Genomic DNA, 19,576 nt, shown 5'->3' on the forward strand with positions numbered 1-19,576 from the left:
CTTTCCTAGCACACAAACCAGTGAAGCAAGTTGGATGATGGAGTCCTTCAAGAGAGCTAAAGTGTGAACCTGCTCCGTCTCACCGTTGGAACAGGCTTTGCTCCCGTCACGATGCAGACCAGAGTGAAGTTCTGCGCCTCGTAGCGGCTGAAAGGAGCTGGGCTGTTGGCTGCCACCACAGATATAGACTTGGGAGGTACTGCAGATAAAACCATAAAAGAAAACCAAAATAAACATACATTATAAGTTATTATAAGTATTCATCAAGTAATGAAGAAATCAGGGTTCAGAGTCAGTGACGACTCTGAGCTGAGGAAGCTGCAGCAGTTTTTGGAAGTGGACATTTTTGTCCCGAATGACTAATGTGTGAGTTTTTTTGTTTAATCTGATTTTGTGCAAAAACTAATAATCAACCAAAATCAATGTTGTTGCTAATCTTTGACATATCCAAGACTGTGATAAAAAAAAAGCCGACCCCCCCAACATTTATTATATGGAAAATAACTGCCTTTTTGTGCATGTTTTTCATAGAAAACGCTAATTCATGTTTTCAAACTGGCAGTTCAAGGGTTAAAATCCTGAACATAATTTAACAATTTATATTTTTGATCAGGACTGAAGTTGATTGAAAGATTTAACCCCAAAAAGTTTAAAAAAAGATTAATCTGTTGTCATTTTAGAGCAGTTTTTGGAAGTGGACATTTTTGTCCCAAATGACTAATTTGTAACTTTTTTGTTCATTCTGATTTTGTGCAAAAAGTAATAATGCAAAAAAATCAATTTTGTTGCTAATCTTTGACATATCCAAGACTGTTATAAAAACAAGAGCCAGTCCCCAGATATGTATTTTTTGGAAAATAACTAATTTTCTCTGTTTTCATCATGATAAAAAACAGCGGTTTCATGTATTCAAAATGGCATTTAAAGGGTTAAAATCCTGAAAATGATTACATTTTTGGTATTTTCTATTAGGGCGGAAGTTGCTTTAAAGATTGAACCCAAAGAAGTTGTGAAAAAAACCTTTTAATATAATGTTTTTATCAAAGTCTTTTGCAGTGGACATTTTTGTCTCGAATGACTAATTTGCGTAGTCCAATCGAATGATACCCTAGGGCTAGATCTGGTTGGTTGAACCTTTCCTTAAACTGGACATCTACACTATCTAGCATTTTGTAGAACTCTGTTCTGTAATTCTCCACAGGTGTCTTGGGAGTGTAATGGCTCCCCCCACCAGTGTATCGTTTTGGTAGCTGTCTTTGGTGAGGAATCTGAATGGGCTCAATCCCAAGAAAAAAAAAATTGAACTGTCTCTTCAATTCCGCTTGTGCTCCTGGATGTCTTCCTGACATATTGGCAGCACCATCACATGTCTGACGCCTTAAACCAGACAAGGGAATATTTAGCCTTAAGAGGGCATCCACAGCCACTCTAGCAATCTCCTCTCCAGTGGTCCGTGAGACCTCATATAAACCATAAACCTCCTGTGGTACCAGGTCATGGTCCACATATCTCAAACAAAAAGACTCTTGCTCTATTCCTGAGACATCTTGAGTGCCATCTATGATTGAGTACTGCAAAACTGGTAGAGACTCGATGGATAGTGCAATACTTCTGACAATACATATTCCAAACAATCGCAAAATCTCATTTTGCACTGGAGGAGAGGTATAGTCATGACAGCGGGATAGCCAACTAGAGAGACAGGCGTCATCCTTGGCTTTGAATTTCAAAAGCTGAAATAGATTTCCATTTTGTGTCTCATGGCCTTGCAGTGCCACACCCTGCCTAGCCAGGTACTGTATTGAACCTACAATATTTAGCAGGCAGTGCCTAGCATCTTCTTGTTGTTTTGCCCAGGCACTTGAGAGTTGTGTATCTATTGGGGTTGCTTCTTGAGCACTAACTGTGACCGCATGATGGTGGGATTTACTATTCTGGTGGCGTTCAAAGCTAACAAGAGCATTCTTCCAGTTATTGTATCCTTTTGAGGAGAATGCAGGGTCTGCCTTTGTGGACAGTGCACTTTTCTATATAGTGTATGTTTTCAAACAATGAAAACAGAGAATTCCCTTCACGTTGGAGTTATAATCAAGCCATGGATACTGCTTGTACCAACTGTCCTGAAAATGGAGGACCCTATTTGACAGCTTTTGAACTGCAATGTATTTGGGGTGAGGTTGGTTTGGCCTGACTTCAATGTCCAGAATATCTCCAGTTGACAAATAAAGAACCTTGAACCTTGAGTTCTCGTCACTCTCATTGCTACTCTCCCTGTCTACAGCTGGATCCGTTTCCTTAGAAATACACCACAGTATACAATTAGCCACTCTGTATCAACTGCTGCATGTGAACATACATCTACACTGAGCCTAGTCACCACTTATTTGAAATACATAGTATAGTATTCATGTTATGTTATTATGTATGATTGTTTGCTTAATAGACCTTTTAGTATACCAGTGCAACCTCAATGTAATACAAAACAAATATCTACATTTACTCTTATAACCACGTTGTTACAAGCTTATAGTCCTCACCTGCGACCCTGCCTCTCCTCCTCTGTCTGAACTACACGGTTGGGTTGCTTCTTCTGTCACCTAACAAATTAACACATTGATGCATGCCATATGAACCGTGAGCATGCAAAAACATTTATGGCCTAGTTGAGTATTATTATGACCATTATTGTTGACTCTACACATTAGTGTGTGCACACAACAGATACTGGATGGCGTCTTTCCTCCATGCAAAGAGATGTGGCGCTTCTGACAACCAGCTGTACAGCCTCTCACACATTAGCAAGAGACGGCAGAGCCAATCCTGTTGGTGATATTGAGTTAGGGAGGCGGGACTCGTAATACGAGATCTGTTAACCGTTTGTGTACCAAATGTACTTGTAAATCACTTTGGATAAAAGTGTCTGCTAAAATGTGCTAAATGTAAATAGCCTACGTTGACTAGAGACTGACGGTCCGTTAGATTTAAAAAATGTTATCAAAATTATTGGTAGGGACGATTCAGTAGTCGCTGGATATTGGGAGGGACATGTCCCTACCATCCCTACCCAATTATACGCCCTTGGAACACACAGTAATAACTGTTACATGTCTAATACAGATGTAGCACCTCATTTTGCACGTCCCTACCTCAGTGGGGCCGTGACCGGCACAGCGTCGGCCCTCGATGAAAGGAAAACCCCTAGTGTGACGTAGTGGACACGGCTCAGACTTGTTACTCCCCCTTGATAAATGATAATGGTAACCAGCTGCAATGGATCATGGATCCACCAGGGGGAGCAGTGATGGACGCTGCCACAATGGAACTCATATGAAATAAACAGCTGATTCCTCACACACACAGAAGCTTGTTGTTTCTATGCATAAAATAGTGAGAAAACATGCCTCTGGTTAATAATTATATAACTTATTTTCTCCATAAAAGCTGGTGGGTTGAAAGCAATACGGGAGGTGAAAATAACTATACTGTGTAGCAGTATTGTCACGATACCAACATTTTGGTTTCGATACCGATACCAAGTCAAGAATTGCGATTCCGATTATTTTTCGATACTTTTCTTAAAAAAAGGGAAACAGTCTTAAATGTAATTATTGTGCTTTATTTCACACCAGAACCATAACCATAACACAAACTTTTAAACAATGACAACAATAAATAAAATAAATGACTAGAATTTGTATTAAATACAATTAAGCATCATCTATAAACAACTTTTTTGTTTTTCGCTTCTGGCGTCTTTTTTGTCAACAAGCCGAGGCGCAGCGGCAGTTGCACTCCCACTTGCAGCCATGCTTCTCGCTTTCTCACATGCTCTGGCAGCTAGCGCGTGCACGAGAGAGGGGAGGGACTTAGAGCGTGCTTGAGAGGGGAGGGACTGCAGGCACGGCTGCAGTGCAGGGAGTGGAAGCAGAGCGCTGAACACACACGGCTCTTATTAAAACAGCGCTTTCTCACCGGATTACTTTTCCCCATCATTCTTAAAGTACCAAGTAAAGTAACAAGTTTAAATAAAAGGCTGGAGTGTTTCTTGCTCTGCCAGGTACAACAAGTTGGATTTATCTATGATTACTATAGCGCAGTGACCATCAACTGGCGGCCCGTGGGCCACATCCGGCCCGCCAGACTATCTCATCTGGCCTGCACGGCGGGGGTGACTGTGGCGTTGGCGGAGTGGCTATTGCGTTCGCCCCCCACTCATTTTCTTTTACAACGTCTCGTGAAAAATGTGCAGTACCGGACTCCAACAGAGAGGCAGCAGCTGCGGGACAGTAGCCTGCGTACTGCGTAGCCTTCCCTGCCCTGAAGAAGAAGTGATCCTTCGTTAGCGTGAAGAGTCTGCTAAGCTTTATGTGCTCCGCAGTACCTGACAGTGCTCCACTAGCACCCCCCGGTCAACAACTTCAAAATTCTGGGCTATATAAAAATGTCTGGCCTGCCAAAGTGTCTATTGGATACATTTTGGCCCTTGGGGTTTCCGTCCTAATGCCGTCTTCACACGGAAGGTGAAATGCATTAATCAGAGCTATTAAACTAGGCGATGTGTGTTTACAACACGTTGTGTGTACAACACGCCGGCCATAATGTCCCTGCACCCACATAGCGCTTTGACAGCACTTCCTGCGGTTTATCGGTTTATCACACTCACATGCCCACTGGCTGCCTCCTTTACTGGAGTTACAACTGGGGCGGCGAGTGGGGAATCGTGTCTCATAATGGGTGCCCGTTAACATCGTATGAAACGGATCTTGCCGATCTCAACGAGACATTATGGGGAAATGTGGAATTGTGGAGAGAGATGACTCTACTCTGAAATTATAGTAAAGACCGCATTCATTTTGCCTTTTTCCTGCAATACCCGGCATTTCAGTTGATCCCACTAGATGGCGCACTCTAGACACAATTGACCTTTGCTGGAGTCTGGTCTATTCTCTCAGCTGGCCCCACTCCGTAACCCGGCAAGATCCAAGAACCAAATATTTCACGCTTACATTGGAGGGGGCGAGATTAAACTGAGCAATAACAGTTCATGGCGAGTACGGCGAATACAAGTTGTAACAAGCAGTAGCGCTGAGCAAAGTGACTAGAACGCGACCACACACTTATAAAGTCAGGCAACACTAACCAGGCTTAGTGTGATTCTGTTTACTTTAATAACCATCCGTTCACTGTTATTGACCATTGTGAAGAGGCAGACGTTGTCCTGTTGTTTTGTATTATTGCAGCTATCGGATGGAATCTATACATGGGCTATATGTGGCCATCACAAGTAAAATCATAACGAACACTACGCCGGTAAAATATGCGTGTAGAAAACGGCTTATGCCACAATATGATAGCAACAAGTAGTCAAGATAGTCTGATTAACTAACATCACCTGTAGAATGCCAGAGAAACGTTCATAACAGCGTTGTGATGCCAAACAGCTTTCAGACTAAAACACATTCACTTATGGGGATGGGGGATATTTATCAGCTGCTTGTGTGACAGTCAGACAATGAAAACTTTACAGCGGCCTCTGCCGCGAGCTAACGGGAGAATACACTCCGGTAGACGAGCATCACTGCAGCAGGCGCTAATGCAGCTGAACCACATTAATAAACAATGCACCACGGCACTCTGTAGAAAGGTATAAGGTTGGAGAAGTAGTTCTTTAATTTAATCTGGCTTCGTATAATGAAAAACTAACAGACGCAGTCCTCTATTGATGTTGTTGTGAGCGGTGTTGCGGAGAAAATCAGCGACGTAAAACGTTGTGTGGGTCATAAGAAGGCACGTAAACGGTTACGCAAAAAATGACGTAAACGATGACGTAATGACGCAATAATTCACCTCTGAACCTGCATCTGTAACAATGAGTGGACCAAAGAAGTCAACATTGAGTGCCGAGTGTATAATGAGGAGTGGACAGCTAAATATTTTTTCACCGATCTGCTACTGGCCCGGCCCGTCTGTCAAATTTTAAAACTCATAGTGGCCCGAGCCAAAAAGTTTGCCCACCCCTGCTCTAGAACTAGGGTTACAATACGTAACCCACCGTTCTTGCAACAGGGCCTGAATTTCTGTTGAAAGGAAACTCCTCCTGGGATGATAGATTTGCCTCTCTTACCCCCCTGAATGGAGGAGGGAAGCTGCAGAACCGGAGTGAGTAACCCAGTCGCAGTATCCTGTCCACCCATTCTGTCAGTACACAGCTGAGCTTCCATTCCCCATAAAACGGTGTTTTAGGGGACATGCAAGGAGCCGCAGCTAAGAAGCTGTGGTACTCTCTGGTGGCCCCCTCCTCCGCCAAACCAGGGTGAATGGCAGAATGGGGTTGGCTGGGGCGAGAACCGGGGCCTCACTCAAGGCACGCCGAAGGCTGTCAAACACTGCTTGACATTGCTCAGTCCAAACAAAATCACTGTCCTCCCCTGGCTGTGCTGTCGGGCTCCTTCCTCGGATGTCTGTGTTTGTGGCAATAAGGCTGTGGTTTGATTGGGGGGTTTTGGGGCCTGGCTCCGCATCTTCCCCTTTATGCGGGCCCCGAGTCGTTTACCTGGGCCCGGTGTGCCTTGTCCTGGCTGACCACACCCCCAGCAGACCCTGGTACTTGGCCTGCGTGTTGGCTGCAGAGACACAGCCCTTTTCAGTTCAGTCATTTCAGGCTTCTCCTCCTCTCTGCAGCTCCTCACAGCCAGTGGAGCCGCCCCTTCGCTGTTCCTAGCAGCTACACTCCACACATTCTCTCTTTCCACAGCCATCTCCAAGGCCGCCTGCAAGACCTGTGGATGCTGCAGCTGTACCTCGACCCTAAAGTCAGCAGGGAGGAGGGCCCTGATGAATTGGTCCTGCGCCAGCTCACTCTGCACTCCGGGTGGCATGTCGCCCGCCGCGTCAGGCTTTCCACGTCGTTAGCCAACGCCCGCAGCGACTCCCCAGACTTCCTACAGCGGTTACTTAAAGGGGACTGTTGACAGTTATGCTGTTTAAGTGGCTGTGACCTGACCTTTACCTCACCTACCTCTATTAAATGTACCATTGATAACAAATTCTAAATTGGCTGTAAATGGAAAGGATGCATGTTTCCATAATGTCTTTTCAGACATGTGAAACCAGATAGAACATCCTGAACTTTTGACCTATGCACACTATGCATTCTAGAAGGTGCAATAAAAGCGTAAAAGTTCCAACCACAATTCTGAGTAGGCGTTGTGGTTTTTGACACCTTGACAACGGTTACAACGGTTACGAAGACAATGAGTCAGGATGCAGACAGACTACGTAAAATACTTGAACCAACTTCCTGGGCCAGCGAATCTTAGAGACAAGCTGTCCTTATTGTCTCTGTTAATAAATGAAGTCTCTGTTCATAAATTAAAGTATAAAGTTTGCATATTTGAAATAAAATGTTTAAAGAAAAAACGTGATTCTAAACATGACATTGACAATGTGTTCTGCTTTCATGAAAATTGTTCATATTCCCTCTAAAATTGCATTTTATTACTATAAGTCTTTATTTGTATTAATTTTTACTTTACATTTGTAATTGTTCATTAAGTAAAAGTTGAACATATGTGACCTCCTTCTCCCTCAAAGATAGAAAAGGGGAAACCACCTGATGCAGAGAGGGAGGAGGCAAGAGAGAGACTATAAAAGATGATGTGTAAAAAAAGATTGGAGGCTTTTCAAGTCAAATCAAATCAAGTTTTATTTATAAAGCACATTTATAAACGATTTTTGGTGGAGCCAAAGTGCTGTACATATAATAAAAATAGCCTACAGTAGAGACACTTTACAGCAAATACAACAGCACAGATTGTTCAGAATATCAGTATGAGAAAAACGACACCCTTAGACCCTCACATCGTACAAGGAAACACTTCCAGAGAAAACCCACAGTTTAAAGGGAACATGGGAGAAACCTCAGGGAGAGCAACAGAGGAGGGATCCCTCTCCCAGGACGGACAGACGTGCAATAGATGCTGTGTGTAAATCGAAGAGATAATACATTTTACAGCATATAGACCGAATGTTAGGAAATGCATGTGTCTGTAATAAGAAGATGAATCCACGATTCTTTTTTGAGAGGCTTGAGAGCTTGGGGGAACCTTTCTGAGGCCCAAGCCCTGGGCCTGGGCTCTTTTAGACTGCTTTAGGACATTTGACTTGTGAACCTGGTGCTTTTGTACTTTGACCTTGTGTCTTTGTAAACCTTTTGCATCATTCTTTTTTTATTTTTTGGATTCTTGTAAATCCTCTATTTCTGTTAAAAACGTAATAAAACCGGTTTGTACATTGTACATTTCGACCCAACTCCTGGTCTCTCTGGTGGTATCTGAAGATATCAGCTTGGTCTTAGAGTGAGGTAAGAACACCCTTCCTTGGAAAAGGCTGACATTAGTTGATCATTTGGATTTGAAATTGTTTAAGGGGAATATAAACCCTGCTAAACTATAGAGTCATATTGGTTACTGTGGTTGATGTGGTTTTGATTGATGCTGAAATATGACATATGCTCTGCTGATGTGGTAATGTCACTGCTGTGATATTAATGTTTGACTCTGGCTGTGTTTGATATTACATTTGCATTGTTTTAATTGGTATAACTGGGGATCAAAAGTGGGGGTTAGGGATTGTGGGTCCTGAAGCTGCCCTACCAGGGAGTCTCCCAACAACACAGGGTTTCTCCTCCAGTTTGCTCTGGGGTTTGTAAGAAATTAAAATCAATGTTGATATGGGGTAATTTAAATGAAATATAGGGTTTTAATTTAAAGCAGTTTTATTCTGAAAAAAAACGGAAGTTCACACTAACTATTAACTTAACATTTTTATTCAGAAAATTCTGCATTTCCGGTTAGCATTAGCATGTGGCTAACGTTTTGAAACTGTGAATTGAAGGTGAAATGACATGTGATGTTGTACCCTAAACACACAGGGTTTAACACTCATTTATTGAAGCTGAAATAACGTTTATCAGGGAATGTTTAAATAACCACAGACACCAGAATGGTGTAATTTAGCAACAGAAAAAGGCAGGAATTCCGTCGACGACGGCCAATAGGAGAAGACCTCAGATGACAACAGGAAGAGCGAGCCAATAATCGATCTATTTTCCCTGACCTCGGCTGACCGGACGCATGGGGGGAGAGCCTCCACTCGCACATTTCATTTGTACACCACCGCATCTTTTGTGTAATTAAATGCCGTTAACTTTTATAAGCTTCCCTTGACTCTCTTCAGTCTGTCCTGCTCTCAGGGTTCAATAATTACTAACAGGTTCTACCAGCCCACCAACACCTACTACACTACACACTCAGTTTTGCTATCCTGGTTTTCGGACATCCGATGCTTTAGTGCCTGAAATAAGTTATACGACGGACAGCTGGTGTTAGAGGCCACGCGGTAAGTGCCCCCCTAAGCAGATTACGGTGATCTTGCGTGTAATTTCTGGGGGGTTTAGTCCTATAAGGTAGGACGGCCGTTTTCCGGAGCCTTATCAGCACCGGAGCTCGGTATCAGAGACGACCTATATTAACGTTGGTTGTATCGAAGTTAGATTCCTTTTCAGGACCTACAGATGTAGCGCTTCATTTCAGACAGTTTGAAACGCGAGGGCCGTGATTGGTACGTGATCTGCCCTCGCTCAAGGGAAAACCTCCAGCTTGACTTGAGACCTCCCCCGTGATAAATAAATGTAATTATTATGAAGCCAGCTGCAATGGATCATTGATCCACCAGGGGGTGCAGTGGGGTTCCACACTGGAGCTCATGTGAAATAAAGTCAGATACAGTACGCTGGATGTACAGCGGAACTTTGTTAAGATCCATATGTCACGGATATCATACTCTGTGCTAAATAAGAGACATGTAATCATTTACAAAACATCACCATGTTGTTATTTAACAAAATAATGTTGTTTAGTCGAAAAAAACGAACGGGAGGAAATGCAGCCCGGCTCTCGATTTTAAATCCTAATTTAATCATCATCTTCACCACGATCATTTATGTTTATGTTCGCCGAATTGACATGAAATCACTGACAAATATGAATATACTGTATTCAACTTCATTAAAACGTTATTAACGTGCCTAAACTCAGTAAGTCACTAAACATATTTATATTTTAATGGAGCCTCGTCGGCAGATCAGGATCCCAACGAGTAGCGGAGGGATCTTGAGCTGCATGAAGGGTGTTATTTTCCCCATAAGGAACAAGTCGCTGCAAATTATCCCGCTTATTACATGGCCACATTCTCAACAAAGTAACGACATTGTTATGTTTTGCATGGGGCTTTTGTTGTTTTTGTGTTTTACTTGTTGTGTGCTCCTTTTACCCCTCACTACTCTGTCTTTCTGTCTCTGCAGGGCTGGTGTGTGACAGGGGGGCGTGGCTGGTTACTCCTGGCTGCAGATGAGGCACACCTGTCCCCACTCACTTGATTACCAGCTCTTTAAGAGCCTGGCCCTCACCTCACTTCTCTGCCAGAGTATTTTTCATGCTGTCCCGCGGTCCGGAGTGCCTTTCTGCAGCCTGGAGTCTTTTGCAGTTGTTTAAGGAGTTCTTTTTGAGTTTTGATCGGGAACGTTTTCCCGCAGCTTTGTTTTGAGTTACTATGGCCAGCCAAGCTCCCTGTCGTCAGTACCTGCCTTGGATTACTTTGTGAAATAAACTCTTTGAAACTTTATTTTTGTTCAGTCTCTGTTTTGGGGTCCCAGTAGTATCTAACCGTCACAGATTACTCTGGCCAATATGGACCCCGCAGAGAATGAGAGACTCAGGGAAGCGCTTGCTGCTCAAGGGGCAATGATAGGGCAACATGACAGAGCTCTGCAGAAAGTTATGGAAGCGATTCGGGATTTAACCGCCGGTGTGACCAACATCGGAGGCCGTATGGAACAGGTCGCAGCACATCTCTCTACACTCCCGCTGACTGCCGATGCTCAAGCTACAGACCCTGCTCCTCCACCTCAAGCTGATCCGGAACGACAGCCCGGCAATCCTCGTGAGCCCTTTATCCCCACACCCGTCAGGTATTCAGGAGATTTAGGGTCTTGTAGTCAGTTCTTACACCAGTTTAGTCTTGTGTTTGAGCAACAGCCTTTCACTTATGCCACTGATAGAACTAGGGTTGCTTTCATCATGAGCCTACTGAGTGAGAAAGCAGCAGCATGGGCCCTTGCCATATCTAACAGCAACTCGCCTATTAGTCAGTCTCTGTCGTCTTTTACTGCAGAGATGCGTAAGGTTTTTGATCATCCAGTGAGGGGGAAGGAGGCTGGTAAAAGACTCCTTTCACTCCACCAGGGTTCAGGCTCAGTTGCTGATTTTGCTATTGATTTCCGCATTCTTGCAGCTGAGAGCGGTTGGGGAGACATGGCTTTGCTGGGAATTTTTTATAAGGGGCTTAATGATGAGTTAAAGGATGAACTAGCTGCTAGGGATGAAACCTCCTCCTTAGAGGAGTTGATTTCTCTAGCGATACGACTAGATAACCGCCTCCGCGAGAGGCGTAGGGAGAGATCAGGAAAGCATAGTTCCACCTCCTTTCCCCCTCTGTCCAAGTTTCCTAGTCGGCCGGCATTCTCTGGACCTTTTCGCCATCCTCCTGACTCCGGGCCTCCCAGACCTTCTCCAGCTACCCAGGTCTCTCCCTTCTTTATGGAGGAGCCCATGCAGCTGGGAAGGATGACGCTTACTCCATCAGAACGTCAAAGCCGTCTTCGTCAGAGACTCTGCTTCTACTGTGGCCAGGCTGGTCACGTCAGCGCCGGTTGTCCCTCTCTGCCAAAAGACATGGCTCATCAGCGACAGGGGGAGCACTGATGAGCCACACTTCTATCAACTCAGCCTCCTCCAACCGCATCCCAGTCAAAGGTACTATTTCCTGGTCTCAGAACTCTGTTCCGCTGCAGGTCTTGATTGATTCTGGTGCGGATGACAATTTCATTGACTCTGACTTTGTGATGCAGTCTAAAATCCCTTTTGAGCCTCTTCCAGAACCTAAGGATGTGTTTGCCTTAGATGGGAGACTCCTAGCCCAAGTCACTCACCGTACTGCTCCAGTTTCCCTCAAGATTTCTGGCAACCATCACGAGATAATCTCCCTGTACCTTATCCCCTCACCCATGTCGCCACTCGTTTGAGGTTTTCCGTGGTTGAAGCTCCATAACCCCCACATAGATTGGGCCAACTCGTCTATCATTAACTGGAGTTTATTCTGTCACTCTCATTGCTTACACTCTGCTGTACCCCCCACAGTTACTAGAGCACCAGACCCCCTCAAACCCATTGATCTCGCCTCTATACCCCCTGAATATCACAGTGTCAAGGAGGTTTTCAGCAAGGACCACGCACTATCCTTGCCGCCTCACCGGCCCTACGATTGTGCCATAGATTTGCTCCCTGGCACCCCCTTTCCGTCTAGTAAACTGTACAATATCTCTAGTTCAGAGAAGGAGGCCATGGAGAGTTACATCTCTGACTCACTCGCTGCTGGGCTTATTCGCCCCTCTTCATCGCCTATGGGCGCAGGTTTCTTTTTTGTGGACAAGAAGGATAAGACCCTACGCCCTTGCATAGACTACAGAGGGCTTAATGAGATCACAGTCAAGAACAAGTACCCCCTTCCACTCATAGACTCAGCCTTTGTTCCCCTTCATGAAGCCATCATCTTCACTAAGTTGGATCTTCGCAATGCGTACCACTTGGTGAGAATAAGGGAGGGGGATGAGTGGAAGACTGCATTCAATACTCCCAGGGGACATTTTGAGTATTTAGTAATGCCTTTTGGGTTAACGAACGCACCTGGGGTTTTTCAAGCTATGATTAATGATGTATTGCGTGACATGTTAAACAGGTTTGTTTTTGTGTACCTTGATGACATCCTTATCTTCTCTCGCACTCTTCAGGAGCATGTCCAGCATGTTAGGCTGATACTGCAGAGACTTCTTGAGAACAGACTGTACGTTAAGGCTGAGAAGTGCGAGTTTCATGCCTCTTCTGTGAGTTTCCTGGGTTTTATCGTCGACAAGGGACAATTAAGGACTGACCCCGCCAAGGTCCAAGCAGTGACCGAGTGGCCCACTCCCTCTAACAGGAAGCAGTTGCAAAGGTTTCTGGGCTTTGCAAACTTTTATAGAAGGTTTATTCGGGACTATAGTAGGGTAGCAGTGCCTCTGACTAAACTCACCTCTGTCAAGTTGCCTTTTGAGTGGTCTCCTGCAGCTGAGGCAGCTTTTGTAAGACTGAAATGTTTGTTTTCCACTGCTCCTTTGCTCTCTCATTCTGATCCAGGGGTCCAGTTTGTGGTGGAGGTGGATGCCTCTGATTCTGGAGTGGGGGCAGTTTTATCCCAGCGTTCCCCCGCAGACCAGAAGCTCCACCCTTGTGCGTTCTTCTCTCGTCGGCTGACCCCTGCTGAGAGGAATTACGACGTTGGTAATCGGGAGTTGCTGGCAGTGGTTCTGGCCCTTCAAGAATGGAGGCTGGCTGGAGGGAGCCAACCATCCTTTTATAGTATGGACGGACCATAAGAATTTGTCTTACCTTCGCTCTGCACGCAGGCTCAACTCACGCCAGGCTCGGTGGGCTCTCTTCCTGGGACGGTTCAACTTCACCTTGACCTACCGGCCTGGCTCCAGGAATGTGAAGGCCGACGCCTTGTCCCGGCAGTTCGCTTCCCCAGTGGAGGACTCAAGAGATGCAACCATTCTGCCATCTTCCTGTGTCGTGAGAGCAGCTAGATGGGAGATTGAAAGGGTGGTCCAGGAGGCCCAGGAGGACCATCCAGCGGCTCAGGATTGTCCACCAGACCGGTTGTTCGTTTCCCCCGATGTTAGATCTCCAGTGCTCCAGTGGGGACAAACGTCCAAAGTTGCCTGCAGGTTTTCATCGGACCCTGGCCCTTTTCGACAACGCTTCTGGTGGCCCACTATGTCCGCAGACACAAAGGAGTATGTCTCAGCTTGTTCCGTCTGTGCCCGCAGCAAGGCCTCACATCAGGCCCCCGCTGGCCTTCTTCGCCCACTTCCCATTCCCCACCGGCCCTGGTCCCACATTGCGGTGGATTTTGTGACTGGTCTCCCACCATCAGATGGGAACGACACTATTCTGACCATCGTTGACCGTTTCTCTAAGACTGTGCACTTCGTCCCCCTGCCTAAACTACCTTCTGCCCTCGAGACTGCCACTCTTCTCACCCAGCATGTTTTTAGGCTGCATGGTATCCCTCAGGATATTGTTTCAGACAGGGGTCCGCAGTTTTCCTCCCAAGTTTGGAAGGCCTTTTGTCGGGCATTGGGGGCGTCGGCCAGTTTGTCCTCTGGGTACCATCCCCAGACCAATGGCCAGACGGAGCGGGCAAATCAGGATCTAGGAACGGCTCTTCGTTGTGTTGCCTCTCGAAACCCAGCCTCATGGTCTCTTCATCTGCCATGGGTTGAGTACGCCCACAACTCCCTGGTGTGCTCTGCCACGGGTATGTCACCCTTTATGGCTTCCAACGGCTTCCAACCTCCCCTTTTCCCGGTTCAAGAGAGAGAGGTGGCAGTTCCCTCGGTACAGGGGCATCTTCGGCGAGCCCGCAGAGTCTGGCGTGAAGCCCGGGCAGCTCTTACCCGCACCTCCGCCCGGAACCAGAGGATGGCGGATCGTCATCGACGACCAGCTCCGGATTACCAACCGGGCCAGAAGGTTTGGCTTTCCTCCCGTGACATCCCTCTTCAAACGGATTCTCGGAAACTCACTCCCATACATTGGACCTTATGAGATAGAACGGGTCATCAATCCTAGTGTGGTTAGGCTTAAGTTGCCTCTTGCCTTGAAGGTGCACCCCACTTTTCATGTGTCACTCCTTAAGAGAGTTTCCTGCAGCCCTCTTTGCCCTCCGACCAAAGCCCCTTCACCCCCCCGGCTCATCGACAACCACCCGGCCTTCACTGTACGGAGGTTGTTGAAGGTTCGTAAGTGGGGCCGTGGATACCAGTATTTAGTGGATTGGGTGGGGTATGGGCCAGAGGAGCGACAATGGGTTTCTCGCTCGCTCATTTTGGACCCAAAACTCTTGAGAGACTTTTATGTCCGTTTCCCGGATAGTCCTGGTAGGCGTCCGTTGAGGGGGGGGTAATGTTATGTTTTGCATGGGGCTTTTGTTGTTTTTGTGTTTTACTTGTTGTGTGCTCCTTTTACCCCTCACTACTCTGTCTTTCTGTCTCTGCAGGGCTGGTGTGTGACAGGGGGGCGTGGCTGGTTACTCCTGGCTGCAGATGAGGCACACCTGTCCCCACTCACTTGATTACCTGCTCTTTAAGAGACTGGCCCTCACCTCACTTCTCTGCCAGAGTATTTTTCATGCTGTCCCGCGGTCCGGAGTGCCTGGAGTCTTTTGCAGTTGTTTAAGGAGTTCTTTTTGAGTTTTGATCGGGAACGTTTTCCCGCAGCTTTGTTTTGAGTTACTACGGCCAGCCAAGCTCCCTGTCGTCAGGACCTGCCTTGGATTACTTTGTGAAATAAACTCTTTGAAACTTTATTTTTGTTCAGTCTCTGTTTTGGGGTCCCAGTAGTATCTAACCGTCACAGACATGACTCCCAATATTAATTGAAATGCTTTTATGGATTTAAAAAATAGTTGTATGCATGCCCGGCGCTGTGGGAGGGCCCTCCCATTTGACATTCTTGCCCTCCCCAAATAAACACGATTTTTATTATTTATAAAAAATGTTTTTAAAAAATTACATTTTTTGTTGTTATAAATAAACTGTGAACTTTTATGCTACGATGTATGTGATGTCAGATAGTAACTAAAACAAAAAAATCGCAGGCTACGTCAAATACATTCATGTGTCTGTTGTGATTTGTGATTCGTCCACATTTAGACCAATCACAGCGTCACACTCTGCCACCTATTCTGGATTTGTTTATTGTTTATTGTGCATTCTGTAGACTCCTATTTATGTTTGAATTACACAATGAACATCAGAAATTGGCTCAAAAGGTCTAAGGATTTATTAAAACAAAATAGCGATGAAAGAACTGCAGCCGATGGTAATGCTGGCGACCCTGCACCTGCCGTTGCAGCAGCACGCCTTAATGTCACAAGCTTGACCTCGGCAAACCCCGGGGCTGAGTTAGCGAGCCCAATCCATGACTCAACAAGGCGGCCGCCACCAACGCTGTCCTCCGAGGCACAGCTCCTTGTGCCCCTACCATCACCACCTGCGTTACCACACCCGCCAGCATCCTCCTCCTGCTCCGTGCCGGAGCCTCCACTACAGACGCTACCTTGCAGCACATCAACAGGTACTATTGGGCCAGTAACTGCTCAAAGACCAACAGCCCCAGATGATCTTGGGGTTAATAAACCCAACCAGGTGAAACTGGATCGTTATCCAGGGAGATTGTTTTCAGGAAGAGAAGCGCACTTTTGCCGCTGCATGGTACAACAACAGACCATGGCTTGAAGATTCGTTAAAAGCAGACGCAGCCTTTTGTTTCCACTGTAGACACTTTAAAGTAAATATGTCTTCATCTGATGCGGCTTTTACTGTCAAAGGTTTTTGCGACTGGAAACACTCATTACAGACTGATAAAGGACTGCTAAGGCATGCCGCATCAAAAGAACACATTTCATGTGAGAGTTTGTGGAGAGGGAGACAGATACGCGAGGAAATAAATAAGGAAAGTAGTACTTTGGTGCAGATCAGCTGGCACGGAACCGTTATTACGTGTCAGCTGTCGCTGATATTATAGATGTTTTAGCTGTCAACCAACTCCCTCTCAGAGGTGACCACGATTCACTCCACAGCATGTCCGAGTCAGGCAGTGGGCTCTTCCTATCGCTGTTTGAGTATACGCTGCAGTACAAAGATGCAGAGTTGGCCAATATAATGGACAGCATTCCCCACACAGCAACATACACCTCTCACGACATGCACAATGCCATAATAGAACTAACAGCAGTTCATCGTCTCCCTCTCTACTATTTCTCTCCGAGTGCAACGATGAGGAAGCTGCCATCCTTAACCAGTGTGCCTTGCTCGTGATTTACCAGTGTTTGTGCTGCCACGCACACAATGTTTCAAAAGTGGTTTCTATGTTGCCCTTTACTTGTGTATGTATTTGTGATAAGTGTGCGTCTTTGCGCAATGCTGTTGGCCTTGCTGTTTGATATATCAACACACTCTCACTCCATAATCGTCCAGGAGCGACGTTTGGTCAGGGTCCCGTGGCGTGCAGTTGTGACGCTCCTAGGCTCCTTCAGCTTCATAAAGGGACGCAAATAGCTTTCAACTGATTGCAATGTATTCTCATCTGCGGCGGGATTTGACGCTCATGGAAGCACGGCATTCGTTTGTGTCGGCTGCCCTTAAAGGCAATGTGAGCGTCCATTCCCATTGGATAACGGAGAATTGTACACCCGGAAGTAAGTATTCCCCTTACTGTCGATTGATTTTACCTGATATCTGCACTACTCATCGACTAAAAAACACCAGATTATCCTTGTTAATTACACAACATTGATTGGTTTAAATTGTGTGCAATACTTTTGTATTTTTCCCCTTCGATTCGGAGAAACAAATATTTTTTCGGAGTAAAGGATGGCAGAAGATACTACACTACCCAGAATCCCCAGCTATCGTTTAGGACTACACCATGTGCTCTGTTTGACAAGCCCCGTGATTAGTTCTCAAGCTCTGTGATTGGTTGACCTCCAACTGCATTCCATATGAAAAAAAACATTTCGTTAAAGATAAAATTATACTTTATTCAGCAGTGCTTGCTTTACTCTTTGAAAGTCATCACATGAATGCATTGTAATAAATGGTTCGGCTGCATTACATATATTACACATCTGTCGTAGTTGTTTAGTTTTTATTTATCTACAGAGATCGGGCTCAGAATAGACCGGAAACTATTCTTTTACCGTTCAGTTTGAATTTCACAATAAAGTTAATAATGTTTTGTTTTGATATTATTGTTTTTTATTAACTACTAGACTGCTGGGTCATGTTAAGACTATCTTTTCTGTGTTGCTGTGGGTTTTTTCCATCGCTTTTGTGTTACAAATATCAAAACAATAACTAAATATATCCGTTGTAAACTAAACTAGAAACAGCAGTATATTTTATTTTGTTAACACTGTAAACTTGACAGCTTTTTAACCCAAACCACCTACTGGTTAAAGCACGTTATTACACGTTTAGAGTAATGCAATGCAGGTAGATTGTGTTGCTTTTTAATGACTCTTTAAAATGCCTTTTTCTTAATGTCTTTTATTATTATTAACTACTTGTTACTTGTTGCTAGGGACGCTGCTATCGATATTATTTCTGTTATGTTGTGTAACTGTTTAATGGTGTTATCTTTATTGATACCCCCTTCCCCGTCAATGTATAGTGTTGGTCCACAGCGCAAACGTATTAGTTTAACAAAATCCGTGTAGCAAGTGTATTAGCTGTAATTAAATGATTGATATTCAGAAGAACTAGGAACGACTATGGAGCTCAATGTGTGTGAAAAATACAAACTGAAACCAAGTATGCGTTACAAAATAGTTGTATTCAAGATATCAACAAGTTCATTCAAATTCACATGATTATTTTCAGGTGCCCAGTAAAGGCAAAAGACAACAAAAGAAAAGCTTCCGGGGTAAAGTTCATTAATTTCCGTTTAATCCTACTTCACCATGTGGCAGGTAGGATAGGTTTAGAATCTTAGCTCGCCATCAAGGTCCATGAAAGGTCATCAGGTGCAGCAAGCACCTGGCAAAAAAAAAAAAATATCCAAACAAAAAACCTGATCTGTAAAAGGTCACAAGGAATAATTAGTTTCTTCCCCTTTAAGCATTTAAATAAAAATAAATATCTTAAATAAAATAAATAAATCACTGGTTTAATAAATCTCTTAAATAAAATAAATACATTTCCGGTTGTACAACATTTCTATATCCATTTCTATACAAAACATTAATCTGTTTAAATTCAGCCAGTAAACAGCAAAGCAATACCTCAGGGCTGATAGCCAAAAGCCCACAAGGTTACACTTAAAGTAATTGGGATCAGTGAAGAACCATCTTAACCATGCATAAGATATTTCTACTAGCAATACTATTAGCATGCTAACAACTAGCTTAGCAGCTAACGGGAGCTATCTCAATGTAGATTTCCTATTGAAAATGCTAACCGCTAGCCGCTAAGCTAGCGGGCACATTCCGTGCATTTTTCAATAACATTACACATTTTAAATACATTCTACCAATACAAGACTCACCGCTGATTGCAGCAATTGTTAACAAAACGTTAATCTGTTTAGGAATCGTGGAGGAATCCCTGTGTGTAGCATGTAGCATCAAAGTAGCAACCAGCATCACAAACGACCAGCCAATGAAACGGAAGTGACCTGGCTGCCGTTTATACTGAGCTACGGGAATCTGCTAGGATTGAAGGTTTTTAACCTGGGTTACATCCGCATCTAAAATGGTGGCATAGATAGCCTACGTTATTTTCCCCTGTGCAATTCTCCATTTACTCAACAATAACGCATAATTATTAGGGCCGGGACTCGATTAAAAAAATTAATCT

The 19,576-nt window shown here is 44.7% G+C and overlaps 1 protein-coding gene and 1 long non-coding RNA gene across 2 annotated transcripts in view; both read right to left on the reverse strand.

Annotated features, from left to right (window-relative positions):
* The window catches only part of LOC117559265 (immunoglobulin superfamily member 21-like), a 43,871-nt gene that overhangs the window by 12,609 nt on the left and 11,686 nt on the right, over positions 1 to 19,576 (reverse strand). Inside the window, exon 3 of the mRNA XM_034235949.1 lies at positions 84 to 199. Coding sequence (XP_034091840.1) covers positions 84 to 199 — 116 coding nt within the window. The remainder of the gene's footprint in view (positions 1 to 83; positions 200 to 19,576) is intronic.
* Positions 18,536 to 19,372, reverse strand: LOC117559266. The gene is made up of 2 exons (XR_004570952.1): positions 19,266 to 19,372; positions 18,536 to 18,796 (listed from the first exon to the last, which is right to left on the reverse strand). It is a non-coding gene; the product is annotated as an uncharacterized LOC117559266 (long non-coding RNA).

The sequence above is a fragment of the Gymnodraco acuticeps genome, unplaced genomic scaffold, assembly GCF_902827175.1.
Source record: "Gymnodraco acuticeps unplaced genomic scaffold, fGymAcu1.1, whole genome shotgun sequence".
Lineage (NCBI taxonomy): Eukaryota > Metazoa > Chordata > Actinopteri > Perciformes > Bathydraconidae > Gymnodraco > Gymnodraco acuticeps.